This window comes from Engraulis encrasicolus, chromosome 12 (assembly GCF_034702125.1).
Source record: "Engraulis encrasicolus isolate BLACKSEA-1 chromosome 12, IST_EnEncr_1.0, whole genome shotgun sequence".
Lineage (NCBI taxonomy): Eukaryota > Metazoa > Chordata > Actinopteri > Clupeiformes > Engraulidae > Engraulis > Engraulis encrasicolus.
Window position 1 is genome coordinate 23,109,776 of NC_085868.1, and position 23,188 is coordinate 23,132,963.

The following is a 23,188-nucleotide window of genomic DNA, read 5'->3' on the forward strand; positions in this document are numbered from 1 at the left end:
TGTGGAAATATGGATTATTTTCTGTTGGCACCTGCACTGGCAACATTGTTAGCACACCAACTGCACAATGAGACCTGTCACATCTATTCATGGGAAATTGAGCTCCTTTCAGGCACTGCTGACTCAAGGTTGCCAGGTAAGGCAGATGTTGCAGCAGTTTCCATTTTAATTTTCAAACTATTGACTCAATGTGAGCACTGAGCAAGCATAGCCTCGCGACTGAAACAGCTGCTCTCATCAAAATGGTTGCTCCTGTTTCAAAAACTTTTTTTTCGGTCACTTCATTCAAAGCTCTTTCTAGAAACTCACTTTCTTCAATAGATAATACTAAGAACATTAAACCAGACTGCCTCAACACTGAACAATTGCATTCAAGTCTTAAACTTAATCTTAAACTAACTTAAACTTACATGTATTCTCATTTTTACCATGGAGAATTCAGGATGTTTAAAAAAAACGCCTGCTCATACTGTATCTTGGCAGTAGACCAGCTGTGCCGGACAGGTATTTGTCTTCATATGCATGGACGATTCTGCTAATTGTTTCATTAGGATAAGTTCATCAGAGATACGCCACGTCTGTAATTGATTAATTACACGTTGGAAAAGTAGGTCTGTTATCTCTTCTGCTGTTTCTCTAAAATATATGATAGCAACAATCGAAATTCAGCATCTGTTATGAAATACTTCACACTATGTTTTACTATTAATTGAAAATAGACTTTTATTTTGAAGATCTCTTTTTCCTTTAGGCTCGGTGTTGACAGGAAGTAGAATGTGGGAGTGGGAGATGGGGTACAGGGAGCTGGGGTACAGGGAGCTGGGGTACTGATGGGGAAATTACCCAGGCCAGATTCGAACCTGGATCCCAGTGTGCATTTAGGTCATTCATGGCACAGTTGGCGCAGTGCGCCACGGCACCCCACAAATAGAGTTTGTTTTGTGTACTCCTGTAATTCATCTAGGTCACTCTTCGACATTATGTTCCTTTCTTGGTAGTCTTTAATCTTCCCGCGGGAGCAAAACTCGACAAAACTCAACAATAAGTTCAGTGGTTTTTGGCTATGGAAAAACACTTTACAGACCAGACCACCCAAAGAGAAATTTCCCCTGAGAGTTAAACATCTGAAAAAGTTACGTGGACAAAAGACAAGCCTTATGGCATTATAGATTAAAAACGGCTCCACCATATATTATCATGAGAGCAGAACCCGAAGGAAACCCTTGATTAAGATCAAAAAGCCTTAGGAGTCTAACACAATTAATTTACAGTACACACACACACACACACACACACACACACACACACACACACACACACACACACACACACACACACACACACACACACACACACACACACACACACACACACACACACACACACACACACACACACACCTGATGTAAAAAGAAACCCAACCAGTTTGGGAATACAGAGATAGAAACCTGATGGAGAGATAGCACACCATATCACCACAGAAAACTTTTTTTTTGTCAGACCAACTCTCTGAGGAAGAGAACTTTCCCATCTCATACTGTATGCCTTACACATACTTTGTTAAGACTGCTTTCTCACCGTTTTCAAATCCAATCTCTTGGCCCTGTGCCCTGCAATGCCCATTTCCCCCCTCGTCTGTAAAGATATAAATACCAGAAGTTGTGCGCCAGCCTACACACATTGATGAGCAGAGGAAGCTAAGGGGGAAACTCTACTCCCATACGAGATTTAAGTTCCTGAGAACACTCGGAGCGATGTAAACCAAACCAGTTTGAAGGATTAGTTATTTATTTATTTCCGGGGGAGGATGTGAGATGGCATGTTTGTGTCGTATAACTTTCCTCATTCATCAGTCTGTGATAGTACATTATTGCACGTGTGATATGCGTACTGTGCAGACATGTAAGCTTAGAGGGCTACTAACATGCACTGTTCCGGTTTTGTGTCTGTCTGCTGGTTTACTGGCAGTGGAAAGGAGAGCTTTGTACTGCAAAGATCAGTAATTTCTGGGGCTGCAACTATATTGAATCATGATGCGCCCTTTCAAAGTTTTGTTACACTCCAGTCCAGAAAACAACCACATGCCATGATGTGATAGTGCTTTCAAACTTCAAATCATCATCATTATTGTTTATTCTTTTTTTGTTTGTTATTCATAATTTCATTTCATAATGTTGGCAAATGTGAAAAAATCTAATTCATTAATTTCAAAAGATACGTTTCAAACGTTTCAAAAGTTTCAAAAGTTTGGATGTATTGAACCGTTGGTCAAAACTCGTGATACGAACCGAATCGTGAGTTGAGTGTATCTTTAAAGGCCTAGTCATTTCAGATGTAGAATACAGACCAAATAGGTGAGCGTGGAAGATCATAAAGGCAAATGTCTTTGCCACTTCACTCAGATGAACTTACAGTATAGTTTTGTTTGAAAAACAACCAAATTGCTCTCATGAATTGGGTGTGCAAATCCAAAATCAGCTAGTGGAAACGTCAGAACAAGAGCGTGTGAAAAAGATGATGTGATCAAAGTGTCAATCTCCTGTACTGTATTTATTTTTTGATGATATCACTGATCCAAGCCATAACAAACAACTGCCAAGATTGTCATGAACAATTGACAAGATTGTTGCACTACAAGACATATCAGAAAATCATTTCGAATATTTCTGTGCGGCAGAGTTGGGGCAAAATTTGTCATCGTGTATATGAAATCATTGCTGAGCAAACTGATTGACACATTGCTGCGTTGAATAATAGGATACATTTAATTTCCCTTACGATTTCTCACTTCCTCTTCAGAGTGGGGGGAAAGTAATAGAAATGATTACCTACAATTGAGATGTCAAGTGCTGTAGTGTGTGTATGCTGTACTTGTGCTGAGGTCTAACACTATAAGTGTTAACGGGCATTCATGCAAGTATAAACACACACACACACACACACAGGCGCGTGCACACACACACACACACACACACACACACACACACACGCACGCACGCACACACACAAACACACACACAAACATAAATTCTCTCTCTCTCTCTCTCTCTCAGAACTAAAAAGACAGAGAGCCCTCTTCAGCTAATGAGGGCTACAGTGCATCCACATGAAAATAGGGAACAGGCAGCAGCAGCAGCAGCAGCAGTAGTGGCAGTAGCACTTAGTCAAGGTCATCAGAGGTCGCGTCCCTATTCTTAGTGAGAATGGCTCGGAAGCACACGCTGAAATCGAGAAACGACAAGGCACAAGGGAGAGGAAGAGAAGAGCATGAGCGCTGCTAATATGACTGTAGGCTGCTACACTACACGCACTCCGCCCGGAAGGTGCCAAAAATGTTGTTTTTGGAGGAGAAAGGAGGAAGGGGAAAAAAGCTGTGTCACAGAGAAGGGTGCTAATGTAGCCGGACTCCTGGTTTTGCCTTTAAAGGCAGTCTGTTGTGTTGCCTTTGATCCACTGGATCCCCAAGGCGATCTCACGTTACTGCTCTTCCTTCCTCCTGTCAAGTTTTCGAGGGCTCAGAGAAAATGCAATTGCTGTTGGTCCTTTGCAGCCCTACGGCTGTAAAGACACTTCACTACAGTCAGTGACAAATTGCACACTGCTCACCATATTTGGCTTTTAGGCAGCAACTGCTTTTAAACTGTTTTAAGCCAAAGTAAGACTAGTCTATTTCACAGTGTGCAACAATCCGTTAAAGGCAGTCATCATTTTAAGACCCAACTGTGATTTTGCTGTCAGATGTAAGATTTGTATTAAGATGATCTTAGATGACTGGACAAGACTATTATTTTGGAGTAAACCACCAATAAATACACCATAGCATTTACACAAGTTTTTCCTTCGGATTGTGGTTTTGTATCATACTTCATTGGACACAATTGGATCAGGAAGTTCTTGTTCAATGTTGTTATGAATTTAGGGGCACATCCTAACATGATCAATTGATTGTATTTCTTTGTTCTGAACTGAATTACATGTTGTATCGATGACATTCATGTTGCCCTGATAAGGGTGATGACTTCCAACGCCTTTGTATATATATATTATATACAGACAGCATATGTTATACCAACCTGCAGACAGAACAAACTGTGACCACCTTAAAGGACCACTTCAGTCAATTTCAATATGCTGTTGTATTGCTCACGCTACCCTTGACTTGTCAGTACCCGGTGATGCCAAATTTTTTGGCTCAGCCCTTTCCGAGATATGAGCTATTTTAATGGGGGCAGTGTTTGTTTACTTTTTTTTTTTAAATAACATAGGCCTACTCCAAATATTTTCCCAAAAGGTACTACTGTTTGCTAGTTGTCTGCTGATGTTGTATAACCTTTTGGATGTTTTTGGGAATAAAGAAAAATGTTTTTTTGAAATGTAAACAAAGCGCTGCCCCCATTACAATGAGGATCTCGGAAAAGACTGAAGAAGGGAAAAAAAAAACTCAGGTACTGACAAGTCCAGGGTAGTGTGAGCATTACAACTACATGTTGAAATCGACCAAAGTTATCTTTTAATGACTCAGGGCGATTCGCACCGACAAAAGAGGTTGGCATACAGGTTCACTCTCCAGAGATACACTACAGTACAGTACGTACTTTTACATCAGAATTAGAGCTGAACAAATCTCTCTCTCAAGAGGGAATGTATTGTATTTCAAGCTAAAAAAAGCTGCACTCTTGGCATATAGGCCTATGGTAAAAGCCATTCTATTCTATCTTGTTCTGTTCTGTTCTGTTCCACTCTAGTCTAGTTATTGTATTGTATTGTATTACGGTTCCTACGCATTCCTGCATGCGTTTTAGTTTGTCTACTTATACACAGTGCCTCTGGCTCAATACCTCCCAGTGAGCTCCGGACTGGCACACAGTCTGTCTTCTGTTCTCAGCATGCCTGGCTAACGAAAAGACTGACATGTGGAACGCAAATGCCTTTGCTGCCTAGCTATTCTCTCAAACACACACATTGTCCCTTAAAAAATGAACCCATATAGCCTAATGTCCACAGACTATGATTATGTCCTGGCTCCTGGGGTCCTAATGCAGACGTCCTGGATACATGTCTGTTTCAGCCAACAGGTCCACTGATAGGGAGGGAACAAAAAGGTCAGTTGTCCCATGGTCCAGGGAGAGAGGGGCCCCAGAATTGGGTACTCATTACATTATTGAGAGGGGGGCCCTTTTAGATGATTCCCCAACCCCCCCCCGGTCTGGCCAAAACTGTCACCTGCCAGCCAATTACTTAGTCTAGCTCAGTGTTTCTCAAAGTGGGGAGCGCGGAGGTATTGGAGGGGGGGCGCGTGAAGTCATTCTGCTTTGTCATTAAGTCAACACATTCACTTTACATTCATAATATATTCATTAATTTATTCACTAATATTTAGAGAAGATCATAGGTAGGCTATATAGGCTACGTGTATATTAGGCTTTAATAAACTTTACTAAGTCCTATTTATTTGTATTTTCGTAACCATTTTGCTCGGGGGGGGGGGGGGCTCGGGGGCCAGACAGATACCCTTCTTCTGAAGGGGGGAATGGCAGAAAAGTTTGAGAAACACTGGCCTAGTTGATAGGTAGATGCACTCAATGTTAAAGTACTTCTCTGCAGTTTTCATGGTGCCCATCGACATAACTGTCTGAAAATCTACACCATTATAAAAAAAAATGTTTCTTCCCCTCACAGTTTAAGCTTTCATCATTCTGACAGTCGATACAAGTGTGATGAATATCTACTGCGTTACTGTATAAGTTAGATGTTCTGTTATGGCAAGCTTTTTTTTCTCCCTGCTCATTCAGGTCTGTCAGCCAGAAGTTACAAGTGGCAATTTCTGACAGCGGACCACAAAAGCGTTTGGAGAGTCACTGTTTTCATGACTCATTTAAGCATCGTCTGACACATGAAGATAATTAATTCATGTGAAAAGCCTAGCTTGTGGCCCTCGGAAATCAACTGTGTTGAGAGCAACTGTGTTGAGAGCAAAGTAAGAAGGAATACGTGTCAGGGCTTTTACTTCCTCAATATGGATGGTAAGCCTCTGCATGTCATAGCATAGTGTTTCTCAACGGGGGCGGTACAGCCCCCCAGGGGGCGTTGGGGAGCCCTTGGGGGCTGAGAGGGATATAGGTGAGAGGGAGTAGTGCTTAGTTGCCATTGGCTGGGATTAGTCTATTTCATTTTCTAATACTAAGGGAGGCGTTGGCAGGCTTATGATGAGGTGAAGGGCGTTGGTAGGCTTTGTGATGAGGTAAAGTGGGCATTTGTACAAAAAAAGGTTGAGAACCACTGCCATAGGAGGTGTCGTGCCGGTATAAGGAGCCATTTCCCCTCCCCATGCTCAGACGTGAAAATTGCATCAGGACTCCAGTACAATTTATACTGCTCTTACCTAGCGGTAAGAGACATCCGGCAAATTACCCTGTCGCGCTGAGGAAGGAACACTGGTTCAAAAGGTGAGAGACTGAAAGTCAGCCTGATCTGAAGACCGTGGCCAGTGTCATCCTCCCTATAAGGAACAGGTACAGTGGATACTTGATGGTCCTCTCATATTTCACCCCTGCTGCTCAGCTCACTGCTCTTGTGATTATGGCACCGGCTTGATAACCTGCCATCCTCCGAGGTGAGCAATGGCCACCATGAGCCGTGAAACACAATCAGTCAGCAACGCCCAAATCTACACAGGCAAAATGCATTTCCTCCGAATAAAAAAATAAATAAATATTATGAAATAAAACAAAGTATCTCTCAAGCTGCAGCACCTCCATATACGTACATATTGGATGTCTCTGTATACTTGGCTTTCGAAAGCATATAAATGGGTAGGCCTGGATGTGATGCACATGGTGGCTACACACAGAGGCGATTCTAGGGTCAGGTGGGGCCCCAAGCGAAAATGCAAAAGAACGAACATTTGAACCAAAATCGCCACTACTGTGGTGAAGTGTGGGCTGCCTTTCACTATCTAGGGGCTTGGGGGCCCCAAGCGTCTGCCTGGCTTGCCTTGTGGCAAGATGCGCCTCTGGCTACACAATTACATGGTTCTCTCTGTGACTCTGGAGCGGAAGAGGCAGGCCATGAAGGACTCTCTCCGCTGGCTGCTGAGTAAGTAACAGAGTGAAGTGAACATCCCAGTTTTGTCCTTGTGTGACACAGTTGCACACAGTGAGAAGACGATCAAAATTGCCCTTCTGGCTGACCTGGTGCAAAGGAGGCAGCCCTACCGCCAGCTCCAAGGGAGAAGGGCCGTAACCAGACATTTTCAAATACCGAGGTGAAATACTGCGTGCTGTACTGCATACTGTACATTTAGAATGCTTCAAACACTTCAGTCAAACTCTTATGTTTGTTTTCATTAATCATTACCTCGAGGATAAATGGGGGTGGTGTATACAGACTGAATTTATCATTGTTGATCATATATCGATTTTTATCGTAGATGCATTTTACATCACTAAAAAAATACAGAGGATATGATCTCTGTGTCCTCAATGGTAGTTACGGCCATGCAAGGGAGTATTGCAGGGTGGGGGTATCTGTCTCAGGGAGGAGGATGGGTGGGTGGGTGCACTGGTTATAGCCATTAGCCACCCAGGCAGTGTTGGGAATCAAAATGGCAATTCATGTCTTCCCAGAGCATATAAATATGGTAGCCATGCATGCATATGGTGGCAACACAATTACATGGCTCTGTCTGACTGTAAAGACCTAAAGAGGCAGGCCATGAAGGACTCTCTCCACCGCTGGCTCAAAGGGCCTCCGCATATCGGCTCCCACAAAGTGCGGAGCACTGCTCCGCCAAAGTTTGATTCCATTGTTGTCAATACAACCCCGCACACTGGCGCCGATGTCCGCATATATTCGCGGATGTCGCCAAACGATTACAGGCGAGTTCTATTTTGTCGGAGCCTTCCATTGACTATCCGTGCTATATTCGTGTGAAATTGGGTTTGGGAGTCTGAATTGTGTCAGAAGCGAAAGTGCTCCGCAGTGCTGTCGGAACCAATGTGCGGAGACCCAAAGAGTGAATGTCCCAGTTTTATCATTGTGCCACAGCACACACATTCACGGGAAAGAAAAAGTAGTGTTTATTCAACCAAACACAAAGAAGATTATGACGTTTCAACCTTGAAGTCTCCCAAAATCACAACCAAACCACAAGGTCGAAACGTCATCATGCCAATGACTGACTTGAAAGAAAAAAAGAACTTCAAGAAGAAAAAAATCCAAAGGAGTGTGCAAACCTTTTTTCAGCAACCTTCCTGCTCCAAACCGAAATCCCTTACTCATGGCTGCTGCTGAAGTCTTATTATCATCCTTATTGGTTTCCTGCAGATGGTAGATTGCTATATTGAGAAGTATTTTCTTCATGGAGGTTTGGACTCTGCTAAAATGTAAAATGATTGGATACCCCATTGCTTTCGAAGCCTTTTATGTGTAAATTAATCTGACAATAAGCCTGGCTGCCCAATACAATTTAAATGCAACACGAAATCAACACCACCACTCACAAACACTCCCTCTGTTGTTGACTGATTCTTATGAACTCTGTGAAAGAGGTGCAGAGTTCATAAGGTGAAGACCTGTATCAAATGGAACTGAAGCCAGACCCTGTGTTCAAAAGAAAATGAAGTATGACTATGAGGGCTGGGGGAACATGATTAAAACTGGGGGGCAGAGCCGTCTAATAAGAGAGTTGCGTCATTCCCATTGACCTCAATGGTCCAATCTTTCCACAGCAATGGCGCTCACATGGAGCCCCACGGAGCATTTTACATGTAAATCACCATTGACTTTAGTTCCAATAGAAGTAGTGACTTAGTTCCAGGAGGTGGCCGTAGAACACAGAAAATGTGGTAAAAGTACATGTAATTCGTTTGTGCTTAAAGGACAACTCCTGCCAATTTCAATGTGCTGTTGTATTGCTCACGCTACCTTTGACTTGTCCGTACCCGGTGATGCCGCAGTTTTTGGCCCAGCCCTTTCCGAGATATGAGCTATTCTAATGGCAACTTTTGAGCATAGGCCTACTCCAAATATTTTCCCAAAAGGTATCGCTGTTTGCTAGCTGTCTGCTGAATAAAAATGTTTTTTGAAATGTAAACAAAAGTTGCAATAGATGAAATTGGCAGGAGTTGCCCTTTAATCTTTGTTTGCTATGTAATGGTTCTGTGTTAGTCTCCAGCGAACAGAAAGTTGCTGTTTAGAAATATATTGATCTACGTGAATCACATCACCAACCGACTTCCTGGTCCCCGGTTGACACAACTCTCTTATTAGACGGCTCTGCTGGGCGGTATTCCAATACTATGGTTAAGTGATAAACCTTGCTTAGGTAACCTACAGGAAGTGATACATTACTAAGTGAATAGCCCTTGTGTGTCATTCGGCAATGAAAATCAAGATTCCAAGCTCTTCCATTAGATGATTTACTACTAGGCCTACCTGAAGGTTAACTTAAAGTGATACTGTCCCATTTTTTGAAATAAGCTTAATTTACACCTCTCCTTGAGTTAAATGATTGTGTTTTTACCTTTCTCCTGTACTTTCAACCGTTCTCTGGCTATGGCAGTACAAATTTTACCTAGCAGTTAACATGGAGTCCTATGAGACCAGCTGGCAGCTAACTGGTCTCATTGGACTCAATGTTAACTGTTAGCTTGGAGATAAACTTTGTTCTGCCGTACTCAGAGAACGGTTGAAAGTACAGGACAGAGGTAAAACCCAATCATTTAACCCAAGGAGAGGTGTAAAATAAGCTTATTTCAAAAAATGGGACAGTATCACTTTAAGCTGGTTTACTACTGAACCAGCTTCTTGGAATAGCCCACAGGTTAAGCAGGCTACCTGTCTCCCCAGAGCATGTAAGTACATGTAGTTCATTATGCCGTGCATATGGTGGCAACACAATTATACGGTTGTGCCTGACTCGGAACTGTGGATGAGGAAGACCTGAAGGACTGTTCACTAATGGGTCAAAGAGTGCTATGCTATGTCAGTGCTGTTTCATCACACGCAGGCAGGTAGGCACAAACGCACGCACGCACGCACGCACGCACGCACGCACGCACACACACACACACACACACACACACACGCACACACACACACACACACACACACACACACACACACACTCCTTCACATTAGTTAACACTATGAATAACTCAGTTTGATGCAATACCAAAAAGTTTTTGTTTTGAGTTCGTCCTGGCATAGAGTGTAGCAAATGGACTTCAGAAGTGAGGTAGACTGCCTTTCACCCTGATGCAATAGATGAAACACCAAAGCGATTTTTGGATCATTTTACGGTTGGAAGAAACTAAAAGTTTTCGGCAAAACATTACTCACCCTTCATCTCTTGCACATTTTTGGCCATTGTCTGTAAAGCAATTTGCTCCAACAGTGAAACGTACTATATAAACAAACCTGATTTGACTTGACGTCTCAGTAATGTAATACCATACAGATAACTTGTCATAGACTTCACTTCTCTATACACTTCTTCAAAATAGAAATGACAAGACGGCTATGTAATACAAAACCACACCAATGAAAATATGTCAGATCGCTGTTAAATCTGGTATAATGAATCTGTATGGTCAGAGCCACTGAAAGCTTTGAATGGGCCCAGGAGAAAGTAATCTGCAAGGCCCCCCCCACCCCATACATACTGAGGACCCAATTCTGGGCCCCCCCTTTCTCCCTTGGCCCGGGACAACTGACCCCTTCGTAGGGCTGTGCAATATATCGAATTAATATTGTGATATCAATATTGTTGTCAAACAATATCAAATTTCATAATATCGATTTGAAACAATATATTGTCTTTACTGCCAAAAGGTAGGTTATGGTAAGCGCAATAGATTCCCCTCCACTTGAGCCATTGCGAACACAGAGCAGACTTGCTACCCAACACTCATGCAGAACACCACAGTATGTTTCTTCATGGCCCTCCACTCACACTGCAGAACGGAGAGAAGATTGGGAATTGTTTAGCACAATTATTTGTCTTCAAAAGAAATGTTGTCTAAAATATCGTGATATCAATATTGACGGAAACAATCGTGATATTGTTTTTTTCTCATTATCGAGCAGCCCTACCCCTTCGTCGTCCCCCACCCCGTCGGCTTCCCTGAAGACGACTATAAAATACTAAACCACACCAATAAAAAAATGTCAGGTCAATGTTTAAAAAAAGGTGAAATCGAGTATAATAATGAGTAAGTATCTACTGCGGTGTGAGGGCGAAACACACCACACCACCAATTAGAGAGCTGTGATGTCGGCTCCAGGTAAAGCATGTGACTGGGGATTTTTTTTTTGCAGCGGTGGAGTAATGGAAGAAAATGAGAGGTACTGATGTGGAAGGAGGGGGTGGTGTATGTGTGTGTGTGTGTGTGTGTGTGTGTGGGGGGGGGGGTTTGGACCTTCCAGCAGCGCTGTCGGGCACTTTACACCCTTTTACTCAGCAGCGTACGCCGGGCTGTGAGTCAGAAGGTAGGCTACAGTGGGGAGCATGGAAGTCTCCGTTGTCAAAACCGTTCAAGGCAGGCCAACATCAAAGCTTAATCTGGATGACAACATCCCGTGGGGTTCTGAGAAGACACGGAAGCTGAACGTGTGTTTTTTTTTCTTTTCTATCTTGTTTTGAAGAAGAAGAAAAGCGCTCTCTCATCGTTTGCACAACTTTCCAACGTCACAGGATTTTCCAAACATCACACAAGACAATGTTGGAACACTTGGTATGCCTCGAGGCTGCCTGGCAGAGGAGGATGTTTTGGAACGGGGGTCTCTGTAATGATGAGTGAGCATCATAGGCGTGCACAGATAGGGATGAGGTGGTGCTAAAGCACCTGCCCCTTTGCCCTACTGGACAAAAAAATGCCCTTTTTTTTGGTACAATGTACTGTGATCGGTGGATGAAGATGTGGATGTGGATGTTGACATTAATTACGTTAATCTACAAATGCTTCACAATCAAAATCATTACAATAATAAGCCAATACGCAGTAGCGTCTATAGCCTAGTAAGGCCGTCGGAAGTTCCACATGCCCTCAATACCACCCCCCTTCAGCACCCTATAGATAGATAGATAGATAGATAGATAGATAGATAGATAGATAGATAGATAGATAGATAGATAGATAGATAGATAGATAGATAGATAGATAGATAGATAGATAGTAAGGCTGTAACGATATTGCATCGAACCGAGGGATCGCGGTACGCAGACCCACGAACCCCTATCGCGAACCTTCCTCGCAGAATCGCGATGCGCCCTTTTAAAGTTGTTACCCCTCAGTCTAGAAAACAGCAGGATACAGGCAAATGCTTGCATATGCGCTTTATGCTTGTATATGCGCTCAAAGACATTTAGAAATGGGGCGCACATGAGGGAGTAACACTACCATTCACCCCTCTCTACTGTAAAATGTTCCGTCCAACCAGCAGCACGTGCATTGGTTGTTATTCATTGCCTGAGCAACCTCCGCGACCGCGAGACAAAAAACTTGGGCAAACGTCGGAAGGTAAAGCACAGACATGAACAACAGACCAAGAAGGCTTTATCAAACGTGTGATGTTTCTGATTCATGCATGCGCCGATGTATGTTGAGTGGAGATTGACGTTGAGCGGAGAGAGAGAAAGAATGCGAGAGAGCGAGATGCTCCGCCTGCCCAAATTTGCAGTAGGAGTTAGATCTTTGAGTGGCATGTGGCATGTGCCAGTGACATGCGGAAGTGGTATCATTGACATGCTATTATAAAACACATTTTTCCACTAACAGGTTAGGTTTAGGAATGAGTTTTGGTTTAGGCATAGTTCGGCATGTTTATAGGTTGGTGTACACACATTTTTCACTGACAGGTTAGGTTTAGGAATGAGTTTGGTTTAGGCACAGTTCGACATCACATGCGGAAGTGGCATCACTGGCATGCAACTATAAAACACATTTTTCCACCGACAGGTTAGGTTTAGGAATTAGTTTAGGCTTAGGCACAGTTCGGTTGGTCTACACACATTTTTTCACTGACAGGTTAGGTTTAGGAATAAGTTTAGGGTTAGGCACAGTTTGACATCGTAGTAGCCACTGTAACCATAGTAACCAACGTAACATGCCAACCGTGACGGCGCTTGACATAAATAATTAAAAATAATACTTTTTATTAATAAATATTATTACACTTATTGATAATAATTAGTATAAGTCTGTGGTTAATATAAAATCAATGGACATGTCACTGCGGCACTTCCGCATGTCACTGACACATGCCACATGCCACTCAAAGATCTAACCCCCTCTCCAAATTTGAAAGAGCTTTGAAAGAGCTCTATACGCTCATAAGAGTGTCTGAAGTCGGGCGAACTAAACGTTGAGGTCGATGTGGAAATAAGGCAGCATTATATCCTCCCCACATTGAAAGCCTGCCTAGCGAAAACATGCTCCATTTCAAAATGTCAAATCACAAAACCAAACAAAAGACAACGTGCGTGTTGCATACTGAGAACATAACTGAGGTTCATTTTGAGTTTTGTTTGTATTAAGCGTGTGCGTGCTGCTGCACGATCAAAACAGTTACAAAAATATTAAACATCAAAATGAAGTGTTGCATTTCTGTAAGTAACTTAATACAACATGTTTCCTGACGAAATATTACCAGTGTTGTTTTCAGTTATGTTTGGATATTAATTGGATAATGTTTGACAATGTGAGACAGTTGTTAGGCCTATAGGCTACCTATACTGGAACCCTGACCCTTCTCTCTCCATCTCTGTCTCTCACACATGGTCAGCATCTCAGCATGATATGATCTAAGCCTATTTGTAATAAGCCTATTTTTCCTTGGTGAACTAATATCCCTTATTTCTCTGTGTTGTGCTTTGATGTCAACACCTGGGGAACAGGTTGCAGTGGTAGGCCTATATCTGCAACATCATTTAGTAGACCTAAAAAAATAATGTAGGCAAATGCAAAAAGAAAGCATAGGCCTATATATAAATATAGCCCATAATTTATTTTCTTCTTTTTTCCCTTTAAAAAAAAAAAAAAAAATCGTGGGGCGTATCGAACCGTAGGTCATATATCGTGATACAAACCGAATCGTAGGTTGGGTGTATCGTTACAGCCTTAATAGATAGATAGATAGATAGATAGATAGATAGATAGATAGATAGATAGATAGATAGATAGATAGATAGATAGATAGATAGATAGATAGATAGATAGATAGATAGATAGATAGTTTACTTGTCCTTTCAGAAAATTGTTCTGTGCCATTTTCAGTGCATCTGATACAAAGACATTACAATAAACAAGAACACAATAGACAAACACCCCCCCCTCTATAGGACAAGACAGGTTGACAAAAACCCAACTTAAACACAGTAAAGTGCAGTTATTCAGTACCAAAGTGCAATGTGCTCTTCAGTCTAAGTTACAGTTGTCTTATTTAACATGGATATACTAGTAGGTATAAATGATCGACGGGCTCTGGTTGTCTTAAATGAAGGCATCCTTAACCTCCTACCTGAGGGCAACAACTGCTTGCTGTAAGGGGTGGGCCATTGTAATAGTCACTGAAAAAACTTAACTACCATGGTGCATAAAAAGTACCTATAAAAATGCATAGGTACTCTAGGTACTTTTAAACTACCAAGACATAAAAATGCACTTAATTACTTTTCAAAACTTGGTGTCCATTAGAGTCAGTTTGGCATTTGCATCCAATAAATAACACAACAGTATACAAGAGACGTCAGAATAGTGTGAACGTCTGTAGAATTGTTCCTGGGACTTACAGCACTTTTTGTGAAACTTATTATTGCATACAATCACCACTGTATAAACATGACTGCTTTTTTTACAAAAAAAAATCCATCAAAATCTGTTATGCACTCAACTAGGGATGCAAACGATTAATCGATTAATCAACTTTAATCGATCAATGTGTTAATCGATTGAAAAATATTAATCGCAATTAATCGACAATTCAACTGACAAGAGACCCAGGTGAAATGGACATGTGAAGAGGGTATGTGAAGAGCGGTGTGAATAGTGGGACTATTTAAATCACCTTTGGATTAAAGAATTTAAATACAATTAATTTAAATGTGGCATTTCATCTCCATTTTGTAATTCAAATTTTTAGATTTAGTAGTTTTTTTCGTAGAGATTTCGGTGAGAAAACGCTGCTTATCAATTAATCGTAAGTCGATCAATAAGGCTATCAACTAATGATTAATGAATTAATCGATAATTTGCATCCCTGCACTCAACCCCACTCCACCACCTGAGTGTACAGCATGGCTGTTTGGGCTTCTACCGAACCAATCTGGATGTAGATCGGTATCAGTAGAGCCTACTCTGGAGCCTACTCTACAGAGCCGGTGTTCTGTCGAGATATGTTGCCTCGTCGAGATGAGCGAATGGTAGCCTTACTTGATAGTGCTGTTCTATCGATTTGCGCTGCCTCATCCAAATGAGCCTACTTTATTTATTTCACGGACAGGCTCCATGTTGTTGCAACTCGTCTCAGTGCGGAGTATAATGAGGAAACGTAGCGGCTGCTGACCACTAACAAAAAACGCGAGCCTCTCGTTTGGAGCAACGTTTAAGAAAACGTGCCATATCCAAACTGACTGAGCTGAGTTTGCGCAAAATACAGGGACAGGAGAAAGTGATTGGGATCAGGGCTGGCTACGGGTTGTTTTTAATGCTGCCATTTTGCTGTTGATTTTGGTTTCAATGCTGACGTGGGCTTGTTCTCGCAAGGCAAACATTGCCATATGTGAAATATTTCGTGCTATGGGGATAAACAAGTGCGGTTTAGAGATTCCCAGATAGCAGATAGCGTATTGTGGCTTTGTTTTGGCAGATGTCTGTCAATTTATGGTCAACATCTCTTTTAATGACCGGAATCGTATTTTCAAAACATCCCCACCAGTGCATTTCTTATTGTACCAAACCTTAGGCTACTTAACCCATACGAGAGGCTATGCAATTTCCGAACCAGTAGTCTACTGCCAATTTCCATATGCTGCTTGATGAGTTTTGATCAGCAGAGTGCTGCTGTGCGATGCGTAGGAAGGAGGCTGACGACTTCTCTCATTTCAGGATATTTATTCGACTGAACACAGAAATATGGCCATCTACCAGTTGGGTTGAGCCCGGACAAACTGAATGGAATAGGCTGACAATCATATAAATGCCCATCTAGGGCAAGTCCATTGTGTCAAAATACAGTCGATGAACAATCACACATAACTCACATCAAACTGCGGTCGCACAATTCGATGGGCAATCAATCACCCGCGAAAACCGCAGCGAGGGTGTGCGCATGCGTGCGCATGCTCAATATCGAAAAGGATCTCATCTCGACGGGTCGCTCATATAGACAGGACACCGGCTCTGTGCAGCCGAAACGTCTGTCATTGTCAGTCCCTGTAATGCTAAAATAAAAAGAAAACAACAAGAAAAGAAGAAAAACTGAGTGCGATCCATTTCCTTACAACTAGATTACTTCAGAGACGCACCAACAAGACGGAAGAGCGCGGTGTGTGGAAAATAACCTGATAAGTATACAGTAAAATGTGCAGTGTCTATTCAACACTTTTCTGAGCAAATGTGGTCCCACTCAATCAAGTGTATAATCAACACCTTGAGTGTTGAATCAACACTTACAGAGTTGAATTTTACACTGTTTTAGAGCAAAGTTTTCTTCACAGTATCAGTTCATCAACACTGATAGAGTTAAAATATAACATTAATACAGAATGGGACCATATGTGCCCAGAGTAGTATGAATTAATACTGCAACATTTACTGTATACAACACTGCAGTAAGTGTGCACCACCAACTCAGTTCAAAGCACTAACACCCAAACCATCCTGAGCGGAGATATCTGTCTTTATCTGTGATAATAAGTTTGTGATGCTGTGCAGTCTTCCTGGGCGTGCACCAGCACCTGAGCTCCAAGCGCATTTTGGAGGCCGTAAGCATAACTGGTCAGGAGCCCCACCCCCCCCCCCCCCCCCCCCCCCCCCCCCCCCCCCCCCCACCTCCCCCCCCCCCCCCCCCCCCCGCCCCCCCCCCCCCCCCCCCCCCCCCCCCCCCCACCCCCCCCCCCACCCCCCCCCCCCCCCCCTCCCCCCCCCCCCCCCCCCCCCCCCCCCCCCCCCCTCTCCCCCCCCCCCCCCCTCCCCCCCCCCCCCCCCCCCCCCCCCCCCCCCCCCCCCACCCCCCCCCCCCCCCCCCCCCCCCCCCCCCCCCCCCCCCCCCCCCCCCCCCCCCCCCCCCCACCCCCCCCCCCCCCCCCCCCCCCCACAACAATACATGCTTTGTAATGCAATTTTGGGAGCACAGGTTTGGTGCCCTAAGCACTCTGCGTACTCGGCTGATGTCTAGCGGCGACCCTGGCTCGCTCCACCCAAGCTGTCCTCAGCGGAGGCCGCTCGTTACTTGCGATAAGTACGCTAAAGTGTGTGATGCTGTGCAGCGGAGTTCAGCAGAGTTTAAATTGGCCCGAGCCCTCTGGAGCTCAACCACCCCTCTCTCCTCGCCTCAGCAATACAGTCCTCCAGCCAGCCAGGCAGCCAGGCAGCCAGGCATGAGCTGAGCTGAGATCCCTCTGCTAGAGTATTTGTGGCAACACACAACAGGGAGATATTGATCACTGTGAGTAAAAAAGAAGTCCCCCTCCACCACCCTCCAACTCTCCCTTATACACAAGCCAACCACTGCTGCTTAGGGAGATGGACATTGTTACGGCGGAATAAGTCCCCAGAGAGTGATGCAGGGGGAGTGATGCAACACGGCCTGGCTATGCAGTGCAGTGCAGTGCAGCGCGGTACAGCACAGCGGCATCGATACATCATTACCCAGATGTAAGGTATCGTAGCGCTGGAAGTTCGGAATAGGACAAAGAGTTCAGAGAAACTTTCTGCAACATCTTTCTTTACCAGATCGTGTTTGAATGCTTGAAATATATTAGGCTTGTATCAGGTAGTGTGTTTGTGCGAGTGTGTGTGTGTGCGTGTGTGCGTGTGTGTGTGCGCGAGTGTATGTGTGTGTGTGTGTGTGCGTGTGTGCGTGTGTGTGTGCGCGAGTGTATGTGTGTGTGTTTGTGCACGGCACGCAGGCGTATGAGAGAGAGAGAGAGGGAAAGAGAGAGCGATCAATTCATTATATCATCTGAGTTCTTCTGTTCAAATAATGCTGCCTCCTCCTTCTTCTTTGGAGAGGGGGGGGGGAGAACATTTCATCAGATTGTGTTCAATAGGTATTCAGTTTCTGCAAACAAATGTCTGAAAGGAACAGAGTCTGTGGTAATGCACTAATGGCTAGGACAAAGTGACCAGACCTTAGCCCATTAATGCACACCGTATCATCTGAGGCACGCTGTAATAGTCACTGAAAGGTTAATTATCATAGTGCTTCTCTACTATGACATAACACAGGGCCTTTAGCAATGCACTAGGACTCCGTCATTGCCGTTCTGGAAACAACAAATGTATAATGAATGAATGAATGAATGAATGATTGGACTGAATGAGTGTATAGGCTGTTTTTATGATAATGTTGTTTTATTGTTATTGCTGCTATTGTATTGTTTAAAATAAAACCTTCTAGGGACGGGCATTGGAAATTAACTTTTGGCTATAAATGCTTTGATGCTTGCTGTTTGGTTGTTATGGAACCTACATGTTATGTATCTGTCCCTATCAAATAAACTAAACTAAACTAAACTAATGCTGTGTTTTAACAGGTTTAATATACAAATCAGATACCCCTGCATCTTCCTTGGAAGACCGTCCAAGGATATTCCGATTTTCACCATCAATAGGGTGAACTCTTAAGACATGGTCACAGTTGAATTTGCTGTCACCAGAATGACAATAATCAGGTCATAATGTATTACTTACTGTAAGACTGTGTAATGTCGTTATAGTGTCGTAGTGTTGTATTAAAGTCGTATTTGTCTTTTCAACAACTAGTGCAGCATTACACTGGCAGAACAATGTGTGAATTATGAGGTTATGAACAGGGACAATGTGGGTTTTCTTGTATGTGACCCGGGACAGGCTACTGTGAATGTGTGACAACTCGCTTCACCTCAGTCCTGAACTTTACAGTAAACACAAGCGTTGCCCGCCGTGCATGCACACGCACACGCATACACACACACACACACACACACACACACACACACACACACACACACACACACACACACACACACACACACACACACACACATACGCACACACGCACACGCACACGCACACACGCACACACACACACATACTTTCTTTCCATATAGTGCATCTCATGCATCTCATCTGACCTGTCAGTGCCCCTATATACTGCCTTTGGGGCCTTGGGACTTTCCAAGCCCGGTCTCTGGCCTCTTCGACACCTCTGACGATAACACTTTCTCTGGTAACATGCCGCAGTAGCCCGTCGAGGTATAGATTCTGAACTGAGCTGGGGTGAGATAAGCGTTATCAAGCACAAACAGCACTCACGGTCCTGTCCCACTTTGCTGCTCAAAGACTGAAAAGCACACGTGTAGCTAGCTACACAAAACAATAAGCCTAGCGCTGTGTAGTTTACAATAGTGTGTTGTGTAATAATTCACATGGGGGTTAGGAGGGTCATGACCTCCCCCCCCCACTAAATTCTGATCCAATTTAAAAAGCACTAGTCGTGTGGCGTTATGGGGTAATGGCTTAAAACCAAAGGGCTGACGGTTCAAACCTTAAGCTGACGTGTCAGTGAGTACATGTAAGCACCTCACACCTACGTACGGTAACTGCTCCCAGGGCAATGCTTACGCTGCCATTGAACAATGGGTGGGATAGATGCTGTGATACATGTCCGGAGTCATTCAGTTGAAGGAGAGGATTGTGCACATCCCAGGGAAAGGTGCAGGACGAAGGCGAACTGTAGTTTTCAGAGTGAGAAGTCTGCACACTTAATCCTTTTTGTTGTATTTTACCTGCCATGAAATAATAAAATACAAAAAGGATTCTAAGTGTGTGGACTCCTCACTCTGAACACTACTATCCCCCAAAGGAAATACTAATGTACATACAACCAATAAGCACTTAATCTGATGAAAATATATATTTTTTTAAGATTTGTTTTTTTCTTTTTCGACTTCATTTTTAAGAGGACAGAGTGAGAGGTGAACAGGAAGCGAATTGGGAGAGAGACGGGGAGGGATCGGCAAAGGACCCGGGCCGGGAATCAGACCCAGGTCAGCCGCATGGCAGGCGAGTGCCCCACCGGTTGGCCATGGCAGGGCCAATCTAGTGAATATTTAATACAAAATTGCTGCCTTGGCAAGGTAGAATACAATCATCTTCCATTTCACCACACAAAGCAGAACAGGAAAAGTTTTTGCACATTCACCAAAGCTTTCAGTAGCTTGTGTGTCAAATGGTGTTTAGAATATCTATTTCTCACCCTTTCATTTAATTGTTGCAAATGTTGCAGGATTTAGTTTACATATTCCATACCATTGTATGCCTTCATGATAATTGTTCACCTTTTCGTCTATTTTTTTGCATTTGATTATAAGAGACATGAAATCAGAGCCAGGTTAATGCATAGGCTACATATGGCTGCGGCCTAGGGGCCACCACCAGCTTGACTGATTGGTCAAGGAGGGTAAAACTCAATTGGGCTGGGCTAAATTGCTGATGCAGTAATGTAAACGCTCTTTTTAGACTGCTCTCTATTTGCAGACTTATAGCTCAGAATTATGACTGTTTGTGCAATTTTGACATGTCTTTTTTCTTGTGAGGGGCCTATCACAACCTGTAGCCTAAGGCCCCCAGGCCATCTTATTCCGGCCCTGCATGCAATTCATCCATAGGCTAGTTGCTCTTGTGGCACCACTGCTGACATAGTGTGCGATAATAAATACCTTATACAACACGTTGGCATGGTTTGAATATTTAACCGCCTTTCCGCTGTTTATGGCCAGCACGAGGTTGCTGACTAATGCACTTCTAATGCACTTGCCATGGCCTACTAACCCACAATTTGACATGACGGCAGCCTGCAAGAAGTCAGCAGTGTCGCCATATTGCAAGAAAAAATGTTTTCTTGTTTGCTGTGTCAGATATTCAAACAAGTGGCAATCTGTTTTAAAAAAAAAAAAAAGAAAAAAGAAAAGAAAAGACTTTGCAAACGCGTATATGGTTGTCGTTGGCGAGGTTGTGTGATGAATTCGCCTTGATGAAACGGGACAAGTCAAGTGTGTGTGCAATCTGTGCATGGCTTGATTTTCTTTTCAATGGTTAATTTGCATTCCACTCACCGAAGCAGGAGTTGATGAAGCCGTACCACATGCATCCGTATCTCCCCGCCAGCCACCGTCCTTTGATGCTGGAGGCGAAGCTGAGCGTGGTTCCAAACATGCACACGAGCATGTCGCTCACGCTGATGTTCAGGAGCAGCATGTTCACCGGCGTGCGAAGTGTCTTGAACTTAACGAAGAGGATCAGCACCACCAGGTTGTTCAGGAAACCGAACAGCATAATAGTTCCCAGAAACACGGCGACCACATTCAGTCCAGTCCGAGTCAGCGGGGTGGTGGGGTAGGCATCCCAGTCCGGCACCGGGTCTTCGTCGGTTCCATTGGTACTGTAATTTAAAGTCACTTCGGAAGACATAGTCGTCTATTGTTCCATGATGCATTATAGTCAATGTTTCTGTGTTAAATGTGACTGTTGTTGTCTGCTCATAGCGGGAGAGAGTCCACGTTTGGATTATAGTCTTGTCAACGGAACTCGGGCAAGTTGCAGCGTTCCAGCCTTTCCTGAAGTTAGGCTACTTCAGACCACCGAAACAGTCTAGTCCATTATTTATGCGTATGGGCTATTATTGATCAAGGAGATCGAACAATTCCTGGGCACAGCGTACACAACTCCAGAAGATTCACGGTAATCTACCCAAACGCGCAGCCACTGCAAACGGAACGAAAGACCTGCGCATCGCTTCATCTCCGCGTATTTGATGAAAATGTGTTTGTGAAGATTAATATAAATCCATTAAAGTAGCCTAGGTGGAGGTCGCATTACTCAAATATAAACTTTGTGAAAAGTCGCCAGCACTGCATTCCCGTTTCACTCTATTTTGGGATATGCCTACTGATTAACAATAAACTGCACATTGTTTTACCAATGTATTTTCCTCAAGAGCAATTAGTGCGCATCCCACAATTATAAGCCGAGATAGCCTAATAAAACGCGCAAGTAGTTTACAATAATAATAATAATAATAAAAACAATTGCCTGATATTAGGCTACTTTTAGAAGAGCACATCGTATGAGCTAGTCCGATTTATGGATGCGCAGAACATGCTTGCGAAATGAGCCGACACTTGCCTTCTTCGAGATTAACTGCTTCATCCACAGACGCTCCTTGGATTTACCGCCTGGATAGTCACTCCCTTTTAAACCGCGCTCATGTCTTACCAGCGACTGGGGAGGGCGCGATGACGCACTCCGCACAAAAATGAACATAGCCATACCTTGGTGACATCAACACCAGCGGAGAGGAGTGTAGCGCGCGCACTGGTTGGCTTGAGGTGTGTGTGTGTGTGTGTGTGTGTGTGTGTGTGTGTGTGGGAGCTGAGCTGATAATGGACTTAGTAAGTATGATTTACATAGAGGTATCATGTAGACAATTGGAGATTTAATTTTATGTGTAGGCTTACACTTAATTCAGTTATGATACCTCAGAAGAGTTGAGCCCAAGTCATGCAAGAAATCTTAAAATGTGCATGGGCCCAAACAATGATGGGCTTACCAAAACACATTGGTTAATTTAACATCACTAAATCATAAAATGCTATAGCCTAATATGTCATATTCCATATTCAAACTTCTGCGCTAACCCTGTTACATACAGTAGATCTTTGACAATAAAGTACACTTGACTTGACTTATTACTTGACTTGACTTATCACTTGACTTGACTTATAACAGCAACAACAACAAAAACCCTTCTTAACATCTGTTGATTTGTGATTGCCAAAGGTTCACCCGTGGCTAGTACGCCTATATTGGTGTACTACAATTATCCGCAGTCTGCCACATTCAGTACAAAAAAAGGCAAAAGGTAAACCCCTAAGTAGCCAAGACCTCTATTGAAGAGCTGTCATTTGGATATGAGATGAGGCCGC

The 23,188-nt window shown here is 43.5% G+C and overlaps 1 protein-coding gene across 1 annotated transcript in view; it reads right to left on the bottom strand.

Moving 5' to 3' along the window:
* Nucleotides 1–21,674, bottom strand: part of tmtops2a (teleost multiple tissue opsin 2a) — a 41,398-nt gene extending 19,724 nt beyond the window's left edge. The window contains exon 1 of the mRNA XM_063211772.1: nucleotides 21,320–21,674. Coding sequence (XP_063067842.1) covers nucleotides 21,320–21,674 — 355 coding nt within the window. The remainder of the gene's footprint in view (nucleotides 1–21,319) is intronic.
* Nucleotides 21,675–23,188: the final 1,514 nt, after the last annotated feature.